Source organism: Carettochelys insculpta, chromosome 14 (assembly GCF_033958435.1).
Source record: "Carettochelys insculpta isolate YL-2023 chromosome 14, ASM3395843v1, whole genome shotgun sequence".
Classification (NCBI taxonomy): Eukaryota; Metazoa; Chordata; order Testudines; family Carettochelyidae; genus Carettochelys; species Carettochelys insculpta.
The window spans coordinates 26,367,528-26,388,971 of record NC_134150.1 but is presented as its reverse complement, the minus strand read 5'-3'; the positions used below and the strand labels follow the sequence as shown (position 1 = coordinate 26,388,971).

The following is a 21,444-nucleotide window of genomic DNA, read 5'->3' as shown; positions in this document are numbered from 1 at the left end:
CTTGGCTTAATGTTTTATAAATAGTCTTTGTTTTAGGATAGTGATGACTGGCAAAACCAAGTCAAACCAAATTTTTATTTTAAGGTGGGAGTTTCTTCTCTCTAAAAAGAAGTCACACTGTTTCTGGTGCTGAATTATGTTAAATTCCCCATTGACAAAATAAAACTGTCATCTTACTTTATTGGTATCTTGAATACATTATTGCTTGTAAGTTAATTTCGTCATTAACTCTTGTAATAGTAGAACAGTCATTTAAAAAAATTATAAATTTTAATAACTTTATTTTAACCACAGACACACATACAATTAAATATTAGAAACCCATTTATGTACAAAATTAGCTTAACACATCAAAAAACAAAAACATTCTTCATCAGGCAATTACAATCGAGCAGATAAACACTGGTTCACCACTTCCAGCAAATGTGAATTCTCCAAAGCAGCTGCTACTCGTTCTTTGTCAGCAAGTTGTTTATTAACTGTGTAAAAATATTCCCATAAAAGACTGTCAGTATACATTACTGTAGTGATGCACGATGCCATTTTACATCGTTCGTTACTTCCCACACTATTGTTATGAGAAGACCTGTTTTGCTTAATTCTAAAGTTTCCAAGTATGCTGCAGTCTTGTGCTGTACAAGTTGAACCTCTCATCTGGCAACGTTGGGTCCTGGCCAGTTCTGAACTAGAGAATTTGCTGAACCATGAGACATCAGCATTGTTTTGCAGCATTACCAACATTTCCTGCTGACTGGGCTTTTAGAAGCTATCTGGGGTAGATTAGAGCTGACTGACAGCACAAAACACTGAGAGGCAGGACTAGTGCTATAACAAGCTTTATGGGACCAGGAAAACCCTGGCTACACCCATAATTAGTGGACATCCAGATAACTAAAATCATGCTGGACCACAGATGTTTCTGGACCAGAGAATGCGAGAGGTTTCACCTGTACAAGGTAAATTCACGATTTCATTCATAGTGCTGCAATTTGTTCCAAAGGCATGTGGAGTCCTTAATATTTTATCAGAGCCCTGTGTAAGTGCAGGAGCCCATCAGCCTGGAACAAGCTGTGCAATCAGGACCCCCAACTTATTTTAGCGCTTATTCAACTGCCATGTGTAACCACTGTTGGATTTAGCAGTAGATTTTGGTAAGGTAAACTATTTGTGGCAAAGGGTGGGGAAGTAAGACTTTACAGTCACTCTCAACTTCCAGTTCCCTCCCTATCCTGCACTTACACATCAGTGAACTTGAGATCAGTTCCATCTGAGGTCCAATGTTTATTAATTAGAATGTTATTAACACCTCACAGTACCTCTTGGCCTTAAGAAAAGCTCACCTGCGTGCTCAGAAACATGGGTTCCTGGTGTTATGTGAACATCCACCTAAAAATAAAATGCTGTATTTGTAATCGTTATTTATAAAACTTGTTAAACGTCAAACTCTTTTAGACAAAGAATTAACGGGCATAAAACAGACATAAAAACACTCCTGATTCACAAACATATCAGCCAGCACTTTAATGGAGTAGGCCATTCTGTTTAATGACCTGAAAGTTTGCGTTTTACTGAAGAGGAATTTTCACAGCAGTTTGGAAAGAGAGGCTGCTGAACTCTGTTTTATATTCAAATTCAATACATTAACATGTGGTTTGAATCGGGATGGGAATTTTCTAGGTTATTATAGGGGCTCTTATGCATACCTGGCTTTATCTAATTCTTGACTCCCCAACCACCACATTCTGCCCCTCTGCTCTCTAATTTGCTCACCTTGATAATATTTTTCTGATTTGTCAACCTTGATTACAATTTTCTGGTTCTCTGTGCCTTAAATATTGAGTCCGTTCTGGTATGGGTATGATCTGAAGAAGGGGGTCTGTCCCACAAAAGCTCATCACCTAATAAATTATTTTGTTAGTCTTTAAAATGCTACGGGACTGCTTTTTTGTTTTTACATTAGGTCAGTTTTATTTTGACTCCACTCTTGGAGTCTTTATAAATAGTTGGACAACAGCTATAAAAATATAGAAGAAAAACTGAATCGCCTGTACAGCATGCAAAATGTAACATTCACCTATAAAAATAAATGTCAAGAGTCTTTATCAGCTTCAAACTCATTCTTGAAAAGTCTGGACTTCCCACAATTACAGGTAACACCTTGTTCAATATTGAGGTTGCTGAGTTAAAAAAAATCTGTTTATTTTATGCATTTGACAGTATTTTGTCAATTTCAGAGTCTCATCTCCTTTTTCCTTTCCACTCTCATGATATGTTTCTCTCTTCCTGAGAAGGTTATAGTTATCTAACAGGAAGGCAGAAAAAAAGATCCTTAAGATTTTTTTTTAAATGCACTTACACAAACATTCGGGACAAATATCTGAAAAATGTTTTATCAGACTGAATTTTTTTCAAACGAATCTATTTTTAAAATAATATGTTAACACCATCCATTAAAGGAGATTTAACATTTTGACATGTCAACAAAACTCTGGAATTTTGGAGTTAAACAATTTCATAATTAATACATGAAAATGTTTCTACACAAAGGAATTTTAACTTGGACTAACCACTTAAAAAACAAACAAACCTGAATCAGTTTTCTTTGGGACAGATGCCTAGTAAAGTGATCTGAACTCAGAACTATTAGTCAGTAACTCTTGAATGCTAATCCTACTTTTGTCACACACTTCTCATGTGGACTGGAGCAAAACATTTAACTTCCTTCTATGGTGTCAGGGTTCCCCATAAGTAAAAATTATAATCTCTTCCACAAGACATCAGTTAATTTTAAAGTGGTGTTATTTTTAACTTGCAAATCCAATTCACTATTTGCCTTGAGCCTACAGTAATTACTAATTTTGTGTTTCTTTCTTTCTTCCTTTTTTTTTTTATTTTAATGGAGCATGTCCTTTTCCCAGAGCAAGAGTGGCAAAAAGAAGCCCTAGTTATATTTCACTAGAGATTTTCTCTAAAAATGTTTCCCTCTTCTCCACTGGGGATCATTTTATTACTCACCTTAAACCTTTCAGGTAAGGATCTGATTAACTTTACTTTTATTGATAGGCCAATTAATGTTGCCATGCTGCAGTGAGGAATTGTGGGAGTAAACTCCACCATTGCTGTACTTTCAGCGTCATTCACCTGTTGAAAAACAAAAATTTTCCATATACAAAATTCACAAGTCAATACTAATGTGAATTTCAACTTAATTAATACTCCTTAACCCATCCCACAATTCCGTTTATTATTTTACCTACCATACCCCTTTCTCAAATGTAATGTTCTACCTGGTATGCTAATGACCATTCTAAACATTCCTCCCTATCAGAAATGTGTATGATAAACTAAGACGACAAATGAGCACAGAATCTGCCCCACTATACACCTATGTCATAGAACTAGAAGGATCTTGGTTGGTCATTGAGTCCACTCCCCTGCACTCACAGCAGGACCAAGCACCATCCCTGACAGATTTTTTTTTTTTAAATATTTGCCCCAGATCCCTATATAGCCTCCTCAAGGACTGGGCTTACAACCCTGGATTTAACAGGCCAATGCTCAAACCATTGAGCTACCCCTGCCCCCATAATTGCTAAAATAGACATATATCCTATAGTTACTTAATCAAACTGTTTTAAACAAAAAATAATCCAATAATTGTTCCGTGGCAATTTAACAACATTTAGTATCTATAAATATTTGTGTTTCTGAAGAGACTGATGTCATCTTAACGCTTTTGAAAATTAAAGCCCCAACTTTTCCTTGGCTATTTGAGTCACCCCACTCTTACAGGAATGAGACTTTTAATGGAAGCTCTTTACTTGAGTTTTAGAACGTCTCTACTTTGCTTCTCCTAGGTCTGTTTACTGAAACTGTTATACATTTGTGTCCAGACATGTCAGTACAGAGACAAAGTGTGGTTTGGATGTCAATGCTTGTTAAATCTTTTCTATTATCATGTTGTTACTAAAGTAATTTACCTTAACTCTAACTTGTTCAACAACGTTCAGCTCTTCCAAAGTAAGAGGATGTTCTGGGTCATTAATTGAACGAATAAGATGTATAATGTAAAGGAAAATAAAGCAGTAAATAGAAAAAATTCTAATGGAAAAGTACAGGTGAAGGGATGATGATTCTATCCATTACCCCACTGTTTAGACTCCTCTACTCTACCTTGCTTTTCTTTTGTTATTCAGGGGGCTAAGGAAGGTCTACATCTTTCTGAAAAAGAATAGTGTTAGATTCATGGTTTAACATATTTGTATTCTGGGAGGTTCACCCAGCTATTTGGGAGTTGGAGCCCCTAAATAGCGTGAAGTGTTTATGACAGACCTGCACGCATACCTGTGCAACGAAACACCCCCTCCCTACCAAACCCTTGCTCTAGTCTCACAATCTTTCCGCCTGGGGAGGGGAGGGGAGAGGAGAGAAGGGGGCTGGTCTGACAGTCACATCACTGCGTGTTACTAGAAGGTGCTGGGATCCTTGGTGACGAAGGTGGTGTGAGAACCAGGCAGGCAGACTGACAGCGCTCTGACAGGGGCCCAGCCCTGCTAAGTGTGGGGTTCTCCGAGGCGCTCAGCGGGGCTCTCTCAGCAGCTGTTACCAGGCCAGGCCCCCAGACCCTGCGACAAGATGAATGCCAGGTTTCTCCACAACGGGAAGGACTCCGGAGCGGGCGGCCCCGGCGCGCAGGAAGCGACACGATGGAGCGTGTAGACTCGGAGATCGCAGCGCCCTCCGCTCTGCTCCCACCCCCCGACACCCGGGGCCTGCCTCGCGCCAATCCCTGAGCAGGATATCGAAGATCTCCCGGTCGTCGATGGAGTCGTGCACCTCCTCGTCCTCCTCCCGCGCCGTGACGGGCCGCTCCCCCGAGCGTCGGTAGATCAGCGGGTTCGCGTTCTCCAGCGGGCTTGGCCCGCCCGCAGCCGGCCCCACCATCGCCCCTGCTGCCAGGCCGCACAGCCCGGAACACTCCTCCACTTCCGGCGCGAGGGCGAGGGGAGATGTACTCCGATGCACACACAGGCGGGAGCGGAGGAGGTTTCTCGCGCGCGCGAAGGCGCTTCCGGTGGCGGGAGGGAAGGATAGTGCGGGGCGCACACTTGTGGGCAGGCGGGGGAGAGTTTCCGCTCTAGCGGCTGGAAGCCGGGCGGGGAACAACCCCCCCCCGCGCTCCTGGCCCCTTCTCCAAGCTCGGCTCCTGCCGCTCCCTCTCCCCGACTAACACGGCCTGGGGGCTAAGAGGGTCTGGTGCGGAGGCTGCAGCGTGCTCCCCCCCCTCACCCCCGCTCTCCACGTGGGAGGAGAGACCCGGCAGCAGGCTCGCTAAGCGGCGGGGGAGTCCTGCACTTGGGACGGAAGAATCCCAAGCAGTGTTGGGGGCTCGGGGCCCACTGGCTAAGTAGCAGTGCAGCAGAAAAGGGCCTGGGGACTACAGTGAATGAGAGGCTGAATGTCAGTCAAGAGTGTGCCCTGGCAGCCAGGAAGGCTGATGGCATATTGGTGTACAGGAGCAGCATTTCCAGCAGATCTAGGCCGTGTCTACACGAGTCCCAAACTTCGAAATGGCTGTTGCCTCCTTCTTAAGGTGGCACAGTGGAAGTTCGTGACCGGTGTGCAACGCTGGCCCAATAACACACCGAGAGTGGAAGAAGAATCTTTATTTGGCATGCCAAGTAAGGTGCAGGGGGATCTCTCCTCAAAGCCTGCACACCTTGCAACAAGCAGTGTGCAATACTTATACCTCTCGCCTCCTTTGTTCACCCCCTCCCAACAAACCAGGGGAGAGTTTCTCATAATTCCCTTATCCACTCCCCCAGCTCAAACTGAATTCTTACTGGTCTTATGCCATTCCGCTCTGGTAATTCCCTATTGAGCAGGAGGTCAAGTACCAATAGATTATTAACAAAAAGTAAATTACAGGAAGGTAGAGTTATTCGGTCGTATAGAACATGAACAGGATCTCATTAACAAAACAATACTGAAAATTAAGGAGGATTCACTAACAATGCTAAATTCAATATTGAACCTTATGAGAACATCAATAAGCATTCATTTATAAAACAATGTCTCTATGAGATCAGAATATAATAACGTTTCCCGTGCCAACATGGCCACGCAAATGGCCATTTCGAAGTTTACTAATGAAGCGCTGAAATGCATATTCAGCGCTTCATTAGCATGCGGGCGGCCGCGGCACTTCGAAATTGACGTGGCTTGCCGCCGCGCGTCTCGTCCTGACGCTGATGGGAATAAGGGGACTTCGAAGTAGGTGGGGTCCTTTCGAAAAGGAGCCCCGTCGGGATGAGACGCGCGGCGGCAAGCCATGTCAATTTTGAAGTGCCACAGCCGCCCGCATGCTAATGAAGCGCTGAATATGCATTTCAGCGCTTCATTAGTAAACTTCGAAATGGCCTTTTGCATGGCCATTTCGAAGTTTGGGTCTCGTGTAGACGTAGCCCTAGAGAAGTTATTATTCCCCTTTACTTGGCACTGCTGAGGTCACATCTGGAGTACTGCATCCAGTTCTGGGTCCCCCAATATAGGAAGGATGTGGATGTGCTGGAGCAGATTCATTGGAAGGCAACAAAAATTAAGGGGCTGGAGCATGTGACCTACGAAAAGAGGCTGAGAGCTTTGGGCTTATTTAGTTTGCAGGAGAGAAGATTGAGGGACGATTTGATAGCAGCCTTCAACTTCCTGAAAGGGGCTCTAAAGAGGCTGGAGAGAGGCTGTTCTTGGTGGTCACAGATAGCAGAACAAGGAGCAATGGTCTGAGGTTGCAGAGGGAGAGGTGTAGGTTGAATATTAGGAAAAATCTACTTCACCAGGAGGTTGGTGAAGCACTGGAATGTGTTACTGAGAGCGTTGGTGGAATCTCTATCCCCAGAGGTTTTTAAGTCCCAGCTTGACATAGACATGGCTGGGATGCTTTAGGCAGGGTCTGGAGTAGATGACCTGAGGTCCCTTCCAGACCTAGAATTCTGTGACTCTGTGTGCCAGGAGGGTGGCATGGAAAAGCAGAGCACTGTGGTGATTGGGAGAAGTGACCCCCAGTGCTGCTGCAATTACACCAGGTTCAGGGCCTGGAGCAGCTGTTCCAATTCATCTTATGGATGGGATGGCTCTGCCCCCAGCCCCACCCTGCTGCAGCTTCCTGCATGGACCCTCCACACTGTGTGCACAGGCTAAGTGCTGTGGCCAGAGGTGCCTGAGATGCGGGCGGCAGATGGATGCAAGCAAGCCCACCAAATGGAAGTTGTGAAATGGAGTTGTTCTCTCACCTCAGTAGAACTGGAGAAGTTCTGAGGTGTTAGGAGATTGAAGAAGGGCACTTCCATGTTGTGGGAGCACGAGCACCTGGTGGCTGAGCCTCACTCGCAAGACAGAATGACCATGCACTCCATCTTGGAACGCTATCATACAATGGCGGGAAGGTCTGAAGTCAGGCCAGGAGAAAAATCAGAAAGTTGACAAGTAGTTGGAGAGTCCCCAAGGAGAACATCCTGACAAGCAGATAGTAAGCCCCCAAAGAGAACAGCTGGGGCTAGTAGCTGGAAGCCCCCCAAAGAGAACATCTTGGTTGTGCAATATCAGAGGGTCTCGGGGGCAGGTTCAGAAAAAGACCAAGGATAGAGGAAATCTTGTGACATGTTCTGACAGGCCGGGAGGATAGAAAGCCCAAATTAGGTAACAAACGCTTTAATTGGCCAGGTATTGAACCCCCAAGTAAGAAACAGTATAAAAGGTGATTTAGCAGGAATAAGGGTGTGGGCTTCTGGACACGAGGCGGAGGCTAGCAGCTTCCAGTCCAGACAGCAGACCCCGGCCTGATCACCCGGATGTCACCACCACGAAAGGTCCCAACTAAGCCGTATCTCTGACTTGAAGGGCCGCTGTAATGTAGTTGTTGGTGAGATATGGGAGCATTGGATGTTATTGGTAAGTCACATGTAATCATATACAGCTATATGTAACCTACTGTTTAGCCTATGCCAAATAAATATATAACAAGTGTTAAGTAATTGTAGTTACAAATAAATGAATCAATCACTATCGGTAAATACCACTAGCTGGACTAGCTGGGGCTGTATAGAGAATTATTGGGACTTAGAACAGCCACAGGGGATTGTGGTGGTCACAATCAGAGTGTTATTGTTCCTGGTACTCATAATACTGTGGAAACCTAGGTTTTAAAGTGGATACACTGAATCACATATTGCTGCTACGCTATATAAGGCTGCTATAAAGGTGGGGTAGTCGGTCCCAGGCACCAGACTCCCCCCTCTGTATCACACCCCACGCACACCCACGGGACCCGGAGTAGGTCAGCACATCATCACATGTGAGTGGGGCAAAGCTTTAACTCAGCCCGGTAACATACATCTTCAGCGTGCTTATTTTTGCAAGCAGTCTGAGCAGAAAACGTAGATTGTAAACTCACTGGAGCTGGGCAGTGACCTCTTCAAAATGCCAAACATGTCAGTGGTTACAAAGAACGATGACCTGTACAACTTCTTTGTAGTGAGTGGTGGTGTAAATAGTTGATGAGGGTTCGTCTTGGGAATTCTTGTTTATCGTGTCTCCACAAAGGGCTTAGGGATTGGGTGCAAATTAATATCCTCTTAACGTGTTCGTCCAGGGCCTTTTACCCAATTCCTGTTTGGATCCAGAGTTTCGTAATCAGCCCTTAGTTTACTAATTTGACCTTCATACCTGCATTTAACAGTTAAGAGGAGAAGCAGTTGGTTAATGCAGACATGAAAATGGAACCTGCTGTCAGGATTTGTCTGTTTTGGGTGCTGTTTTGTGCTGCATGCTCTGTTGTGATTGCAACTGAAGGTAAATACAAACTCCTTTACTGATCGGAGAAGTCAGGAAGGGATTTAAGCATGGGACCCTTCTGATGTTTTTTACATTTACAGTCCTATTCTGCTAGAGTGACCAAACATCCCATATTAGGGGGTTTGTCCTATATATGCACGACCATGTCCAAAAAGTGTCAGTTTTCACATTTCTTAAGTGGTCACTCTGTCTAGAGTCTGTTGTAAGGAGAACCACGCTTTAATTTCACTTTGGGAAGAAATGCGTTTTTGCAGGTAACTGACAAAACTAGGAGGGCTGAGTTGGGGGTGAGCTAATATCTTTTATTGGACAACTTCGCTGGGTGGGAGAGAAAAGCTTCCAGACGACAGTGAGGTTGTTGCAGATTGTTGTCATATGATATAAATCCAGAGTCTTTTATTGTCTAGCAAAGTGAGGAATTTCAGCCCTCGGGCTCAGCTTTTGAAAGAGTTGTGCAGGTTTCTTTTCAGATTGATGTCTGATATAAAGTGAGTGCTTAGTTAAACGTATTCATGCACACCTAATCTGGTGTTTCTGTTAATTTCTCTGTATCTGACCTACTAGTCTTCATCCTCAAAAGAAACCTGCACAACACTTTCAAAAGATGAGCCTGGGAGGTTAACTTAGTAACTTTGCTAGATAGTACAAATCATGCTCTTAATAAGTAAACTGGAGTTAGGGCTTATTAAAACAAACTGTAACTCATTAACCTCCCTTTTTTGTCCCATGAGTGCATGGCTGTTAGAAGGGTCACTTCATCTTGTATGTCCCGTAGAACAGGGGTGGGGAACCCCTGGCTCACAATCCAGATCTACCGCCCGCTTGCCTGGATCTGGTTCCTGGTGCTTGGGGCTCTCCCCCGCAGCATCTGACATGGTGGGGTGCAAAGCCCCAAACCTCCTGGACTGGAAACAGGCAAGCCAGGGCCAGATCCAGCCCACAGGCTCTGCCTGGTTGGGGGGGAAAAGGTGGCCCTGTGCTGCTCAGAAAATCTTCCATTTTTTTCCAGGAAAACTTGCCTTATAGTGAACTTCTTGTGAGTGCTGTAAAAAAATATTTATGTTATTCAAGAGAAAGTTATGAGCTAATTTCATCATAACCTGTAAGTACCTACAAGAGGAGAAGATTTGAGATAGCAGATGGTTCTTTAAGGTATTTGGCAAAGGCACGACAAAATGCAATAACTGAAAGCTGAATCTAGATAAATCCAGGCTAGAAATAAGTTGCGATTTTTCATCAATGTAGTAATTTATCATTGGAACAATTTACCAAGTCAAATCATGGACTCTCCATTATTTTATGTCTTAAAATCAATATTGAATGTCTTTAAAAATACACACTCTAGCTCCACTGCAAGATAAGGACTTGATGTGTGAATTTCCGAGTGAAAATTTATGACCTGTGTTATGCAAGGGATCAGAAAAGATGGTTTCTTCTGACCTTACATTCTATAAATGTTTCTTTTATGCTTTTAGCATAGCCCTTTATTTTGTTTGCTATCATACATGAAAGCAGAGTGGAAATAATTATTTCTTACCTTTCAGAAATAGTTTCACCAGAAGAATTTTCTGGCATTTCGCAATCAGAAGCAGAAATACTGGTTAAACCACTCTGGTCCAGCAATATCTGTGGTCCTGGAGGCTCTCAAAGACAAATGTTGGCGTGCCGGAGCGGAGCCAGTCTAGCACAGCCCAGGAGGGTGGGGAGTGGAATCCCACAGTCAGTCTAGGCCCAGGGGGCCTGGCTGGTGGGCAAGGAGTAGAGACCTGACAGGAGCCTGGGAGAAGGGAGCTGGGCTGGCAGCGAGGAGGGGAGCCTACCTGACAGCCTGGTGCCCCCCTCCATCCCCCCGGAGACCTGATCTCCCCTGGTCCAGCAATTTGACTCGTCCCAAGGGTGCCCAACCAGGGAGGTCCAACCTGTATGTTCTAACATTGAGAGTGGGTTGTAATTACAGGCCTGTACTCCGGGCGGCGCAAGGGATATGTTCTCCTCCCCTGTATCTGCTGCACTGCACACCTGGACATTGCATCACAAGTCCCCCTCACACACTTCTCCTGGCCTCCTCCCCAGCCAGCTTGGCTGGGGATTAGCTGGGGCAAGGGGTGGGAAGCAGCCACAGGAGGTCACCTTCTGGCCTGCTTCTGCCCCCGACCTGGTCTGCTGAGTCCCGCGTTTTTGAGCAGGACTGCGCGTGTTTGGACTGAACAGTGAAGGCTGCGCATGGCAGTGGCCCAGATCCAAACTGGGCTCACCTTCAGCGGTCTGGGCCCCAGCAGCCAGGTAAGCTAACCTGGCCCCAGGGCCATTCCTGGCTCCCCACACACACTGTACCTTATCCCCCCACTCCCAGACCCCTGCCTCCTTAACCGCCCACTTTCATGCCTTGCCCTGAGCCCCTTGTGAACCTTGATGCCTTGCTCTGGGGTCCCCACATGCCACAACCCTTACACCTGAACCCTTGACATCCCTAGCACCCTACCACAACTTCTGCACCTCCACATATTGCAACCTCCTGTCCTGAGCCCTTTATGTACCCCAGTCCTCATTACTGCACCTCCATGTCTCCAGTGCCCTTCCCTAAGTTCTGCACCACCTACAAACTCCAGTCCCAAATCCTGAGCATCTCATATACCCCAAACCTGAGTCCTGCACCCCACATCTCCAGCCCACTGTCTTGAGCCTCCCACACTCCACACCCCCCATTTGTGATTGACTCATGGATTTGTTTAGCATCTTAATGCTGAGCTGTGTGTGGATAATATACGTTAGTGTGGTCACTAGCTTGAGTTGTTAGAAAGGGTGATAATACAGGTACTCCAAAAGTAGTGTTCATTTTCTGTAGATATACCAGGGTTTTTCTTTCTTTCTTTTTTTTTTCTTTTGGTGGTGCACATCTACACTGCCTCGTGTAGCCTGTGCTAGCTTAAATGCAGTTTAAAATATAGTTTAAGTAAGAATTTGTTATAGTACAGCCATAGGCTATAAGCTAGATAACAGTGTAGCTAACTTAGGCCCAAAAAAGGCCTACGCCCTTTTATTTATTTTGTTAGCAGTACCGCAAGCAGCCTGCCAGTTAAACATGGCATAACGGGACTTTTTGCCAAATGTTTTTTTTTGTTAAAAAAACAAACAAACAAAAAAAAAGGTTACAGTTATATTAGTAATGGTAAAATATGTACATAAATTTTTGCTATTTGGGGTATATTTTTAATGCCAATTGGTGCCAAAGGGGTTTTTTTTTAAAACCAAAAAAAGTGTAAAATTACCAACCAAATTTGGATCAAGGTCACTTGACAGTATTTTTTCCTTGACCTTTTATTAAAAACTTGGTTTTAAAAAACACTTAGGTTAAAATCATCAAAAAACTTGGGATATCAGCAATTCTATAAAGTCAAACCCTAATTTAATCATTATGTGGTAAAATGGGTATAAAAATCCCTTGCTGTTTAAACAAAAAAAAAAAAAGCGTGCTAGACGAATCTGCACCAGGGGGGGTGTTTGTCACACCAGTTGGCGCTCTCTCTTTACTATCTCCACTATCCCTTTTAATCTTTGTTGTCTCTCCTGAAACAATCTTTGTTTCTCTTCTTTAACCTAACTACTGCAGTAACTCCTTCCTCAACTATTGAAGCGAGCTGGTTTCAGCTTCTAAAGGGTTCAAACAAATCAATAAGTATTGCATCCTGGTTGCTTCGCATAAGTTTAAACCATAAGTGGAGTTAGTTAATTAACTGGTATTGCTGTTAAAATATTGTTAAATATTGTAACCAAATACTGACTCTGTTGTACACCTTCAGTTTGTATTTGTTAAGTGCTGCTCAAATATCATGGTACGGCGAAGTAAACAAACCATAAGTGCTGCTGAAAATATTGTCTGTGTAATGACTAAAAATCGCAAAAAAATCACCTCTAGCCTGAGACAGGCTCTGTCTCAGACTCCGTTGTTAACTCAAAAAAAGTGAAAACCTGAAATCTTTAAACCTTGGCAAGCCTTCCCCAGTCCATAAATCCTACTACCTTCCCCCCCAGCCCCGGGTCTACAGCTGGTGAACGAGCCAGGAGTTTTTCATGAAATTTCCAGAAATTTCAGGAACTAAAATTTGGCTTTATTGTTAGGCTTCACAATTCATGGGCACATTCTCATGTTCCTCAGCTAACATCATATATGCCATCATGTGCCAACAATGCCCAGATGCTTTGTATATTGGACAGACTTCAGACTCTCTTAGACAAAGAGTTAGTGGGCACAAAAGAGACATAAAAACACTCCTGATCCGCAAATTGGTCAGCCAGCATTTTGATGGAGTTGGCTGTTCTGTTAATGACTTAAAAGTTTGTGTCTTACTGAAGAGGAATTTTCACGACACTCTTGAAAGAGAGGCTGCTGAACTCTCTTTTATATTCAAATTCAACACATTAACGTGGTTTGAACCCAGGAATTTTCTGGGTCATTATAGGGGCTCGTTTGCATACTTGGCTTAATCTAATTCTTGACTCCCCCCCACTCTGCCCCTCTACTCTCTGATTTGCTCACCTGGATAATTTTTTTTTCTGATTTGTCCACCTTGATTACTATATTTGGTTCTCTCTGCCTTAAAAATATTGAGTCTGTTCTGCTATGGCTGTGGTCTGAAGAAGTGGGTCCGCCCCACGAAAGTTCACCTAATAAATTATTTTGTTAGTCTTTAAAGTGCTACTTGACTGCTTTTTTGTTTTAATTGCAGCATTGTAAGAGTTAAAAAGTTAAAACAGTTTGCAATTAACTGCTTGTGTTTTTTCTTGTTGGTAAGTCAGTTCTGTACTCATTTGTTGGTACAGTGCCCCAGTCTCATGGCTTAAACAGCCCAGGGCGGAACACGCTGTTTTCTAGGGCACAGACACAGGTGGTTTACCTTCCTTAAAGAGAAAGAAAAACAATTCCTTTTGTTTGGCCACACCTTAATACATTAACCTTTTGTGGTACACATACGTTTTTGGGGGTCTTACTGTACCTTAGTGCCAAGGTCCAGTTGTCCAGCTGGCTGCATAAGAATCCCATAACTCGCAAATTGTGGCACGGAGACTGCTTTGTCGCACCAATTGGTAGGAAGCCTCTTTGGTTCCTGCAGTCTCTATCGGGCCAGGCCCTAAGCCAACCAAAGTGACCCCCACCACTTTCGGGCCTCCTTGGGTAGGGTTTTGACAGCTCTTGACTAGCCATAAAAGGCTTAAGCAAGAAGGAAAAAAAAAAAGAAAAGGATTTTTACCCATCATCCTTCTGCTAAAACTTTTTCTTTTACTCTAAAATTTTGTTTCATGTGGTCTGGGGTCGTGTTATTTGTCTTTAATACTAACACAGTGTCATAAGTGTCACTGTCAGTTGTGCAGCCTGCTAGGCTGTCAAGTTGTTCTTGTGGTTCAGCTTGTCACAAGTTGGGGACACCTTCCTAGGTAAACAAACTATGGCAAAACTACTCAGTAAACTTAAAAAAAAAAGGGTGGGGGGAAGACCAGTTAGAGGTATACGTGAGCCAGTTTATCCAGCAGCGTGTCTCTAATGCCACCTCTTTAGAAGCAATAAGGCAATTAAAAAAAGTAAAAACCTGTGTAATACAGTCAGCCAAGCCTTTCAAATGAAGGTGATAATACTAGCAAAAATAGGGTTCCTCTGTCCGCATGCCCAAAAGCAGGGTCTAGTGTGCTTGTGGTAAGGGGTCCTAACATTGTTATTTCTCCGATTGTGTTCCCTTAGCAGGCCAACTGTGGTCCTGATGCAGCAAGGTGCTGAGTACATTGTAGGATAAGGATATACAAGCCCAGATTCAGGAAGAACACAGAAACCAGTTATATAATGTTGCAGGGCACTCTCGGACATGAGGGATGGCCCGTACTTAGGTATTTTGCTGATCATTTTTAAAGCTGTGTTACAATGGAAAAGTGGGGAGAATGTCTACTAGATATTTAGGAGCACTTTCAAATGTTATTGGCCTCTTGCTTTAACTCCTGTTACTGACTGGTTTGGCTTGAGATTTCTTTTGGGTGTTTATCTTTCCTTGGCTACATCTGCACTTGCCAAAAACTTAGAAATGGCCATGCAAATAAATAAAAGGCAGTCCTGTAGCAATTTAAAGATTAACAATTTTATTTAGTAGGTAATGAGCTTGAATAACAAAAGGTTTGCCATTCAAATAATTGAATGATCCTTAGATCATCATGAAAACATTGCCTGGTACTCCACTTAAAAGAAAAGGGGGAAAAATAGGGCCAAGTGGTGTGCTGCCGGGATTTGCGTTTGGACCGCTGCTGTTAAACAGAATATTGGGAATCATTAGGAAAGGAATAGCTAATAAAACAGAAAGTATCACATTGCCTTTTATATAAAGTCATGACATGCCCACAACTTGAATACTGTGTGCAGATCTGGTCTCCCCATCTACAAAAAGAAGAGGTACTGAAAGGGGTCAGAAATTATTAGCGGTCAAGAACAGCTTCCATTGGAGGAGAGATTGGGATTTTTCATCTTGGAAAAGAAATGACTAACAGGTGGGAGGATATGTTAGAGGTCTAGAAAATCATGAATGAAGGGGAAAAATAAAATAAGGAAATGTTTTATTTATTTTGTTACTGACATAGCGTAGAATTTCCAGATCTGAAGAAGTGGGTCTGTCCCATGAAAGCTAATAAATTATTTTGTTAGTCTTTAGAGTGCTGTGTGACTGCGTTTTTGTTTTGTAATACAAGGGCTGTGGCTACACTACCCCTCCCTTTTGGAAGGGGCATGTAAATTACTGCTGTTTGAAAATGCAAATGAGGCGCTGACATGAATATTCAGTGCCTCATTTGCATTTTCCAGCAGCCATAATTTGATGCCCCTGTGAAAGCTAGGGGTAGTATAGCCACAGCCAAGAAGTTCACCCAATGAAATTTATAGACAACAGATCTTAAATAAACCAATTTTTTTTTCTTCACAGTCAACCTGTAGAACTCTTTTCCCAGGGATAGTGTAAGGGTCCAACTTATAACAGGGTTCTCTAGTAAAAACAAAATAAGTTCAAGGATAGGCCCATCAATGGCTACTAGCCAAGATGGGTAGATTTGTCCCTAGCTTCTTTTTGCCAAGAGCTGGGGATGGGTGATCATGATGATTACTTCTTCTGTTCATTTCCTCTGGAGCACCTCATAATGGCCACTATTGGAAGATAGTATCCAGGGCTAGATGGACCATTGGTCTGACCCAGTATTGCCATTGTAATGTTCTTATATAGAGCTGGAATCTAATTGCTGTCTGCTGTAACCCATTTGACCCCGGCCCCCTTCCAGAGCTGAGATAGAACCCCAGAATCATAGCAATTTCTATCTCCCTCATTCTCTCTCTCAGAGTTAGTAACAATGTAAGAATATCTATTCAAATTTTAAGGCTGACCAGAGTCCCTTAAGTGATTTGTCACAAAATGTCAGCAAGTTTGTATTCAAGCTCAGTGGGTCTAATATTTATTTAGTTTTCTTTCTTGTACATAGGAATTACATTAGATACAGTGCCCCAGTCAACTAATTGCCAAGTTATCTGCCCCAAAACCTAGAGTTTTCCAGAGCTTTAGCACCTCCTGGAAAGAGGTGATGTGTGTGGAGGGGGAGGGTTGATGGGGCCTGTCCCCTCAAATTGCTGCTTCGCTGTACTGACCAAGCTGAATAACACTGCCAAAGCTGCTGTCATCAGTTCTCAATCTGCCCCTTACCTTTCATGGTTAAGATGGTCACTTTTCTCTTGCTCTCCACCCCACCCCACTGTTTTAGAGTTGTTGTGGTTTCCCTGTTCACTCTGCGACAATGCTCCTTATACCAAAGTTAAAAATCCCTGTATTACCCAGAAAGTCTGTGAGGTTTGTTCATCAAGTGGGTTACTAAGAGAACGGTTGTGATGTGAAAGTGGGGTTAGGAAGGTTCTGAATCTGGGGGAATATGGGTCACATCTTGTCACTGATGTGCAACCAGGAAATCTGTCTCTTTGCGAATATGCTGATATTTTAAAAATATGTTGCACAGGGCATGAAGGTGCACAACCAGAAGTGGCTACCAAATATGGGCGACTCCAGGGAAAACAGACCGGTGTGAAAGGAACAGATGGGCTCGTGAATGTTTTTCTTGGAATTCCTTTTGCAAAACCACCTCTTGGATCCCTGAGATTTTCACCCCCACAACCACCAGAACCATGGAAAGGTGTGAGAGTTGCAACAGCCTACCCACCAATGTAAGATCTGAATGTGTTAGGCTCTGCCTAGCTACCCTGTTTAGTAAATACATCTGAATTGAGTCACATATGCCCGTTTTCCCATTTCTGAGATTGTGTAACTTTATGTATCCTAGCAAAAGGAGTTTGGCTTTGTTGAATGTGTGTTCATGGTAATGATGGGTTCCATAAGGAACATGTAAAATTCTAAAAATCCTCCTGTCATTTCTCTTGTGAATTGAAAGGTGTTCTTATCCTTTACTAAAACAGCTCAGTACTATCAGAAAACCAGTATGTGCTTAGAAATCTACCTGATAGTTGTGAAAACTGTTTATTTTAGAAAATGAGAATAAAAGTCTACATTTGAACTTTGGATGCTCTGCCAATCTAGTTAAAGTTGTCCTTAATAAATACATCTGGAATACAAGCTAGGCTAGAGGTCTGGAGAAAATATTATATGTGTGTAACCCTTCTGCTGGAAGGAGTCAGCAGCAACCAGGGCCGGGTTCAATATCTAGGGGTTCCTTTTCATCCATCTCACGCAGAACTGGCTGGAACACCCCCTCCCCCAGTAGCCTGGGAAATTCACACTCCCCCGGGAGCCTCAGATCATTATTTCCAATTCTTGATTAAAGCTGGTTTCCTTCTTTTGAGATAATGTGGTGTTGTGAAATAGATACTTTGGATCATTCTGAAAATATGTTCAGCGTCAGCAATGCTGTTATCAGAAATCTAGTATCACGTAAAACTAACATGATTGTGCCTTATTATCATTTTCCTTGTGTCATTCAGGTGCCTGCAAGACATCGAGTGGATAGAGAGACTGATGACAATGTTAAAAGCTAAACATCCTCCCTTAACAGTTTCTGAAGATTGTTTGTACCTGAATGTTTTCACTCCTGCCCATTCAAACAAGAAAGCTAAATTACCCGTAAGCAAAGCTACTTTATTGCTGTACCTGTAGCTTCACCTATGTGTTTTACTAGATCAGTGGTTCTTGAACTTTTCAGCATCATGCCCCCCCTTTTGATTTTTGAGAAACCCTCACGCTCCCCCACCTCTCTTTTACCATCATCCAACCCCCTTTTAACAAAAAATTCAATTTGTAATTTAAAATAAACACAAAAATTTGATATAAAAATATTATTTAAAATTAAAATAACCACAAATTGTTTTCCTTGGTTCCTTCTGGATGCCTGGTGCAGCCCCAACTGGCTGGGTGCCTGAGCCCTGTGCCGGGTCCCAGAGCCCTGTGCCAGCTGCCTGAGCAGGCCACTGACCCACCTGAAAATCTGCACTGCCAGAGCTGCCTGCTTGAGCCTCCTGCCTGCCCCCTGCCTGAGCCCCACACTGCTGGGACCAGCTGCCTGCCCACCAGCCATACACCCCAGCCATGTGCCAGCTGCCCAAGCCCCACACTGCTGGGGCCAGCTGCCTGCTCAAGCCATTCTGTGCTGCCAGGGCCAGTCACCCACCTGCCAGCTCCAGTTGCCTGAGCCCCGCAGGCCACCTGCCTGAGCCACTCCTCTCCCACAAAGCCAGGCACAACTAGCCCGTGCTCTTACCCCGTCCCCAGCCCCCATCTAACCCCATCCTCCTCCTACCACTCCAACCCCCATTCAGTCACTTTTGCAGCAGGCAGCTAGCTCCACGTGGGTCTTCGCTGGCTGCCTGGTTCTTATAGCAGCTGCGCCAGGTCATCCACATAAAATGGCAGGGGCTGAGAGCCAGAAGCAAAGGCCGGATCTTTCTTTGGGTGGAGAGAATGATGGGGGGGAGGGGGCTGGGTCACCTCACGCCGCTCCCCCTCATCCCCCCGGAATTTTTTCACACACCCCTAGGGGGGCACGCCCCCCCCCCCGTTTGGGAAACCATGTACTAGATTGCATTAGTGTGACAAAGGTGTCCAGAAAAGTTGGAAATACTATCAATTTCACGTTTGTCCACTATAGTATTAAAATAGTGAACTGAGGCCCTCGAACTTTGTTTCGTAAAGGTATTTGGTGATAAATGATTTTCATAGAATGCCCATTTTTCCTGGCAGCTTAGGATCTTCAAAGAACAATTTTCAGCTGAGCGTGGCTTTGTGGAGCTCATCTTGAGCTGACCAAAAGGAAACTCTCTTCTGGCACACTGCTTAGATCTTTTTGTGGATGGTGTGAGTTCAAATTTGAGAGGCACATGCACAGCAAATCCACCTACCACTGAATGGAGTCTGCCAGTGGTAGTCTTCGTCCACGAAGAGTTCTGATTTTCCCAGACTTCTGTCCCACATACCCAGACTTGACCAGTCGCCATCTATCAGAGTACTACTAATTTCCTGTCCATGGTCCTGTTTGAATCTGTTTCTGTGTCCACACATCCGTAACTTATCTCTTGTACCATCTTGTCACCTGTGTTGAATGCTACAGCCTCTTCTCTGGCCTCCCTCACATCCACATTGCCCGCTCGCCAGTCCACACAAACATGTACCTGCTTCCTTATCTCATTTTGATCATCTTCTTTGACTCTTTCTCCAATTCCCTACTCTAAGATCAATATTCTAGCCTTCACTTTCAAGGCCTTCTATAATTCCGCCCCTCTCTACCTATCTCTTCTCATATTTATTGCACATACCTTTAACCCACTTCCTCTGTGCTGCAAACAACAGCAGCCTTTTAATCCTATTTGCCTGCTTTTCTGACAACTTTCTCCACACTTTCTTGCATGAAGCATCTTGTGCTTGAAATGTTCTTCTTCTTCGAGTGTCCCCGTGGGTGCTCCACAATAGGTGACGGGCTTGCCCGGCGCCGCAGATCGGATCTTCCAAGCAGTTTCTGCCGGACCGCGCATGCGCCGGCGCGCGCCGCTCCCTTGCGCGCTCCTGGCCATGTGCGCGATCCGGTCCCCGCCAGTTCCTCTTAACCGCCGTCGGCTGCAGACGGAATCCGACTAGGCTAAGGCCAAATAGCGTATTCAACGACTTTATCTGTTTTTTCTTTAAAAGTTTTTCAGGTACTTAGGCTACTACGAGTTAGCTGGTTGTTATTTTGCAAAAAAAAAAACAAAACAAACAACAACAAACAAACTACGAGCGGGACAGCTTCAGTCCAGTCCCAGTAACAAGCGCCGGAGGCCAGGAGCTACGGCCATCAGCCCTCCTGCTGAGGCAGGCCATCGGACGGGGAAACAGCACAAAGAAGGTGCTAAGTACCCGCTTAAAAACTCAAACACTCACCAACAATGTCCTCTTCAGGCTTTAAAAAATGTGAGTCCTGCCGAGACGCGATGCCAGCGTCCGATGGGCACATTCTATGCATAAGGTGCCTGGGGGAGTCCCATGTGGCACAGAAATGCACCTTCTGTGCTAAATTAACAACCAGAGCACGGAGAGACAGGGAGATGCGGATTAAAATGCTGCTTCTTGATAAGGCCCTCCAGCCAGACGTGCCGGAGCGGCCGCAGCAGGAGGGACCCTCCGGGGCCCTTAAAAGGAAAGCTGCCTCCCTCACTCCATCAGCGCAAAAACGGAGGAAAGTCTCTCCAGCCCGATCCCTGCCGGCAGCAACAGTGAGCGGGACGGGAGGAGCAAGCAGCCCCCAGCCGCAGCAACAGCTGATCGGCGGCGGCACGGAGAGCCACGTGGAAGCGGCTCAGCCTCCGATAATCAGCCAGCCGCCCCGCACCGCAGGCAGGGCGGCGGCTAAACAAGCGCCGGTACCGGCGGCACCGCAGGCAGCAGCACCGACCCCCAGGGAACCGGTGGTGCAGAGCGCGCAGGCACGTAGCCTGCAGGCGCAGAAGGACACCGCACGTGCGGCACCGCCTTCGAGCGTGCCTAGCACGGTGCCGACGGGGCCGGGATCCCCCGCGCGTCAGGGGGTGGAGTTACCTCCTCCAGGGAGGGGGAAGGCTGCACACAAGAGGAGGCATTGCAGCCCCTCTCCGGACAGGGCTGTGGAGCTGCTTTCTCACAGCCCTCCGCTCATGTTGCAGACTCCAACCAGAAGGCAGGGGTCACCCCTAGCCTACCTGGAGCCCCCTTCTCCATTTTTACAACCAGCCTCACCATGGCTGGCACCACCTTCACCCTTCCTGGGGTTCGAACCGCTGGACTATTATGCGAAATCGCTCTCTCCAGTGTCTCAACGATCTCCCTCCGCCAGACGCAGAGGGTACGCACCAAGGGAGTGGTCTAGGTCACCTTCCCAAGAACAGTGCCTATACTGCCATGGTCGCCCCTACCACGCGGGGCATACACACCATCGGCAATCTACTAGGGAAAGATCCCCACAAACTATCTCGTACCCCCGAGGGCAATTGCGACCGGGGACAGAGACTCAAGCATCTCAGGGGGGACTGGTCATGGAACCCCGAGATTTTCCCTCGCAAACCTCCAGCGAGAG

At 45.1% G+C, this 21,444-nt stretch overlaps 2 protein-coding genes across 6 annotated transcripts in view; one reads left to right on the top strand and one right to left on the bottom strand.

Moving 5' to 3' along the window:
* Positions 1-261: 261 nt before the first annotated feature.
* On the bottom strand, positions 262-5,009 carry CIAO2B (cytosolic iron-sulfur assembly component 2B). The gene is made up of 5 exons (XM_075008257.1): positions 4,803-5,009; positions 3,981-4,060; positions 3,016-3,141; positions 1,341-1,386; positions 262-479 (listed from the first exon to the last, which is right to left on the bottom strand). The coding sequence occupies exons 1-5, from the start codon at positions 4,942-4,944 to the stop codon at positions 382-384; spliced, it is 492 nt and encodes a 163-aa protein (XP_074864358.1). The 5' UTR covers positions 4,945-5,009; the 3' UTR covers positions 262-381.
* LOC142020454 (fatty acyl-CoA hydrolase precursor, medium chain-like) overlaps positions 4,917-21,444 on the top strand; it is a 45,102-nt gene continuing 28,574 nt past the window's right edge. Inside the window, exons 1-4 of one of the 5 annotated variants that reach the window (XM_075008254.1) lie at positions 8,765-8,847; positions 14,585-14,727; positions 16,876-17,080; positions 17,852-17,990. In XM_075008254.1, coding sequence (XP_074864355.1) covers positions 14,706-14,727; positions 16,876-17,080; positions 17,852-17,990 — 366 coding nt within the window. In that variant the 5' untranslated portion in view covers positions 8,765-8,847; positions 14,585-14,705. Of the gene's footprint in view, positions 5,047-7,593; positions 7,948-8,742; positions 8,848-10,461; positions 11,134-14,584; positions 14,728-16,875; positions 17,081-17,851; positions 17,991-21,444 lie in introns of those variants that run through there. The other 4 variants (XM_075008253.1, XM_075008255.1, XM_075008252.1 and 1 more) reach the window with 4 other exon arrangements.

What these genes read in the sequence shown, in the direction of transcription:
- CIAO2B (XM_075008257.1), bottom strand. Translation starts at nt 4,944, where the DNA reads ATGGTGGGGCCGGCTGCGGGCGGGCCAAGCCCGCTGGAGAACGCGAAC. An exon ending in TTGAACAAGTTAGAGTTAAG is followed by an intron (nt 3,142 to 3,980) that starts GTAAATTACTTT and finishes GTTTTTCAACAG; the next exon opens with GTGAATGACGCTGAAAGTAC. An exon ending in CCATGTTTCTGAGCACGCAG is followed by an intron (nt 480 to 1,340) that starts GTGAGCTTTTCT and finishes ATTTTTACACAG; the next exon opens with TTAATAAACAACTTGCTGAC.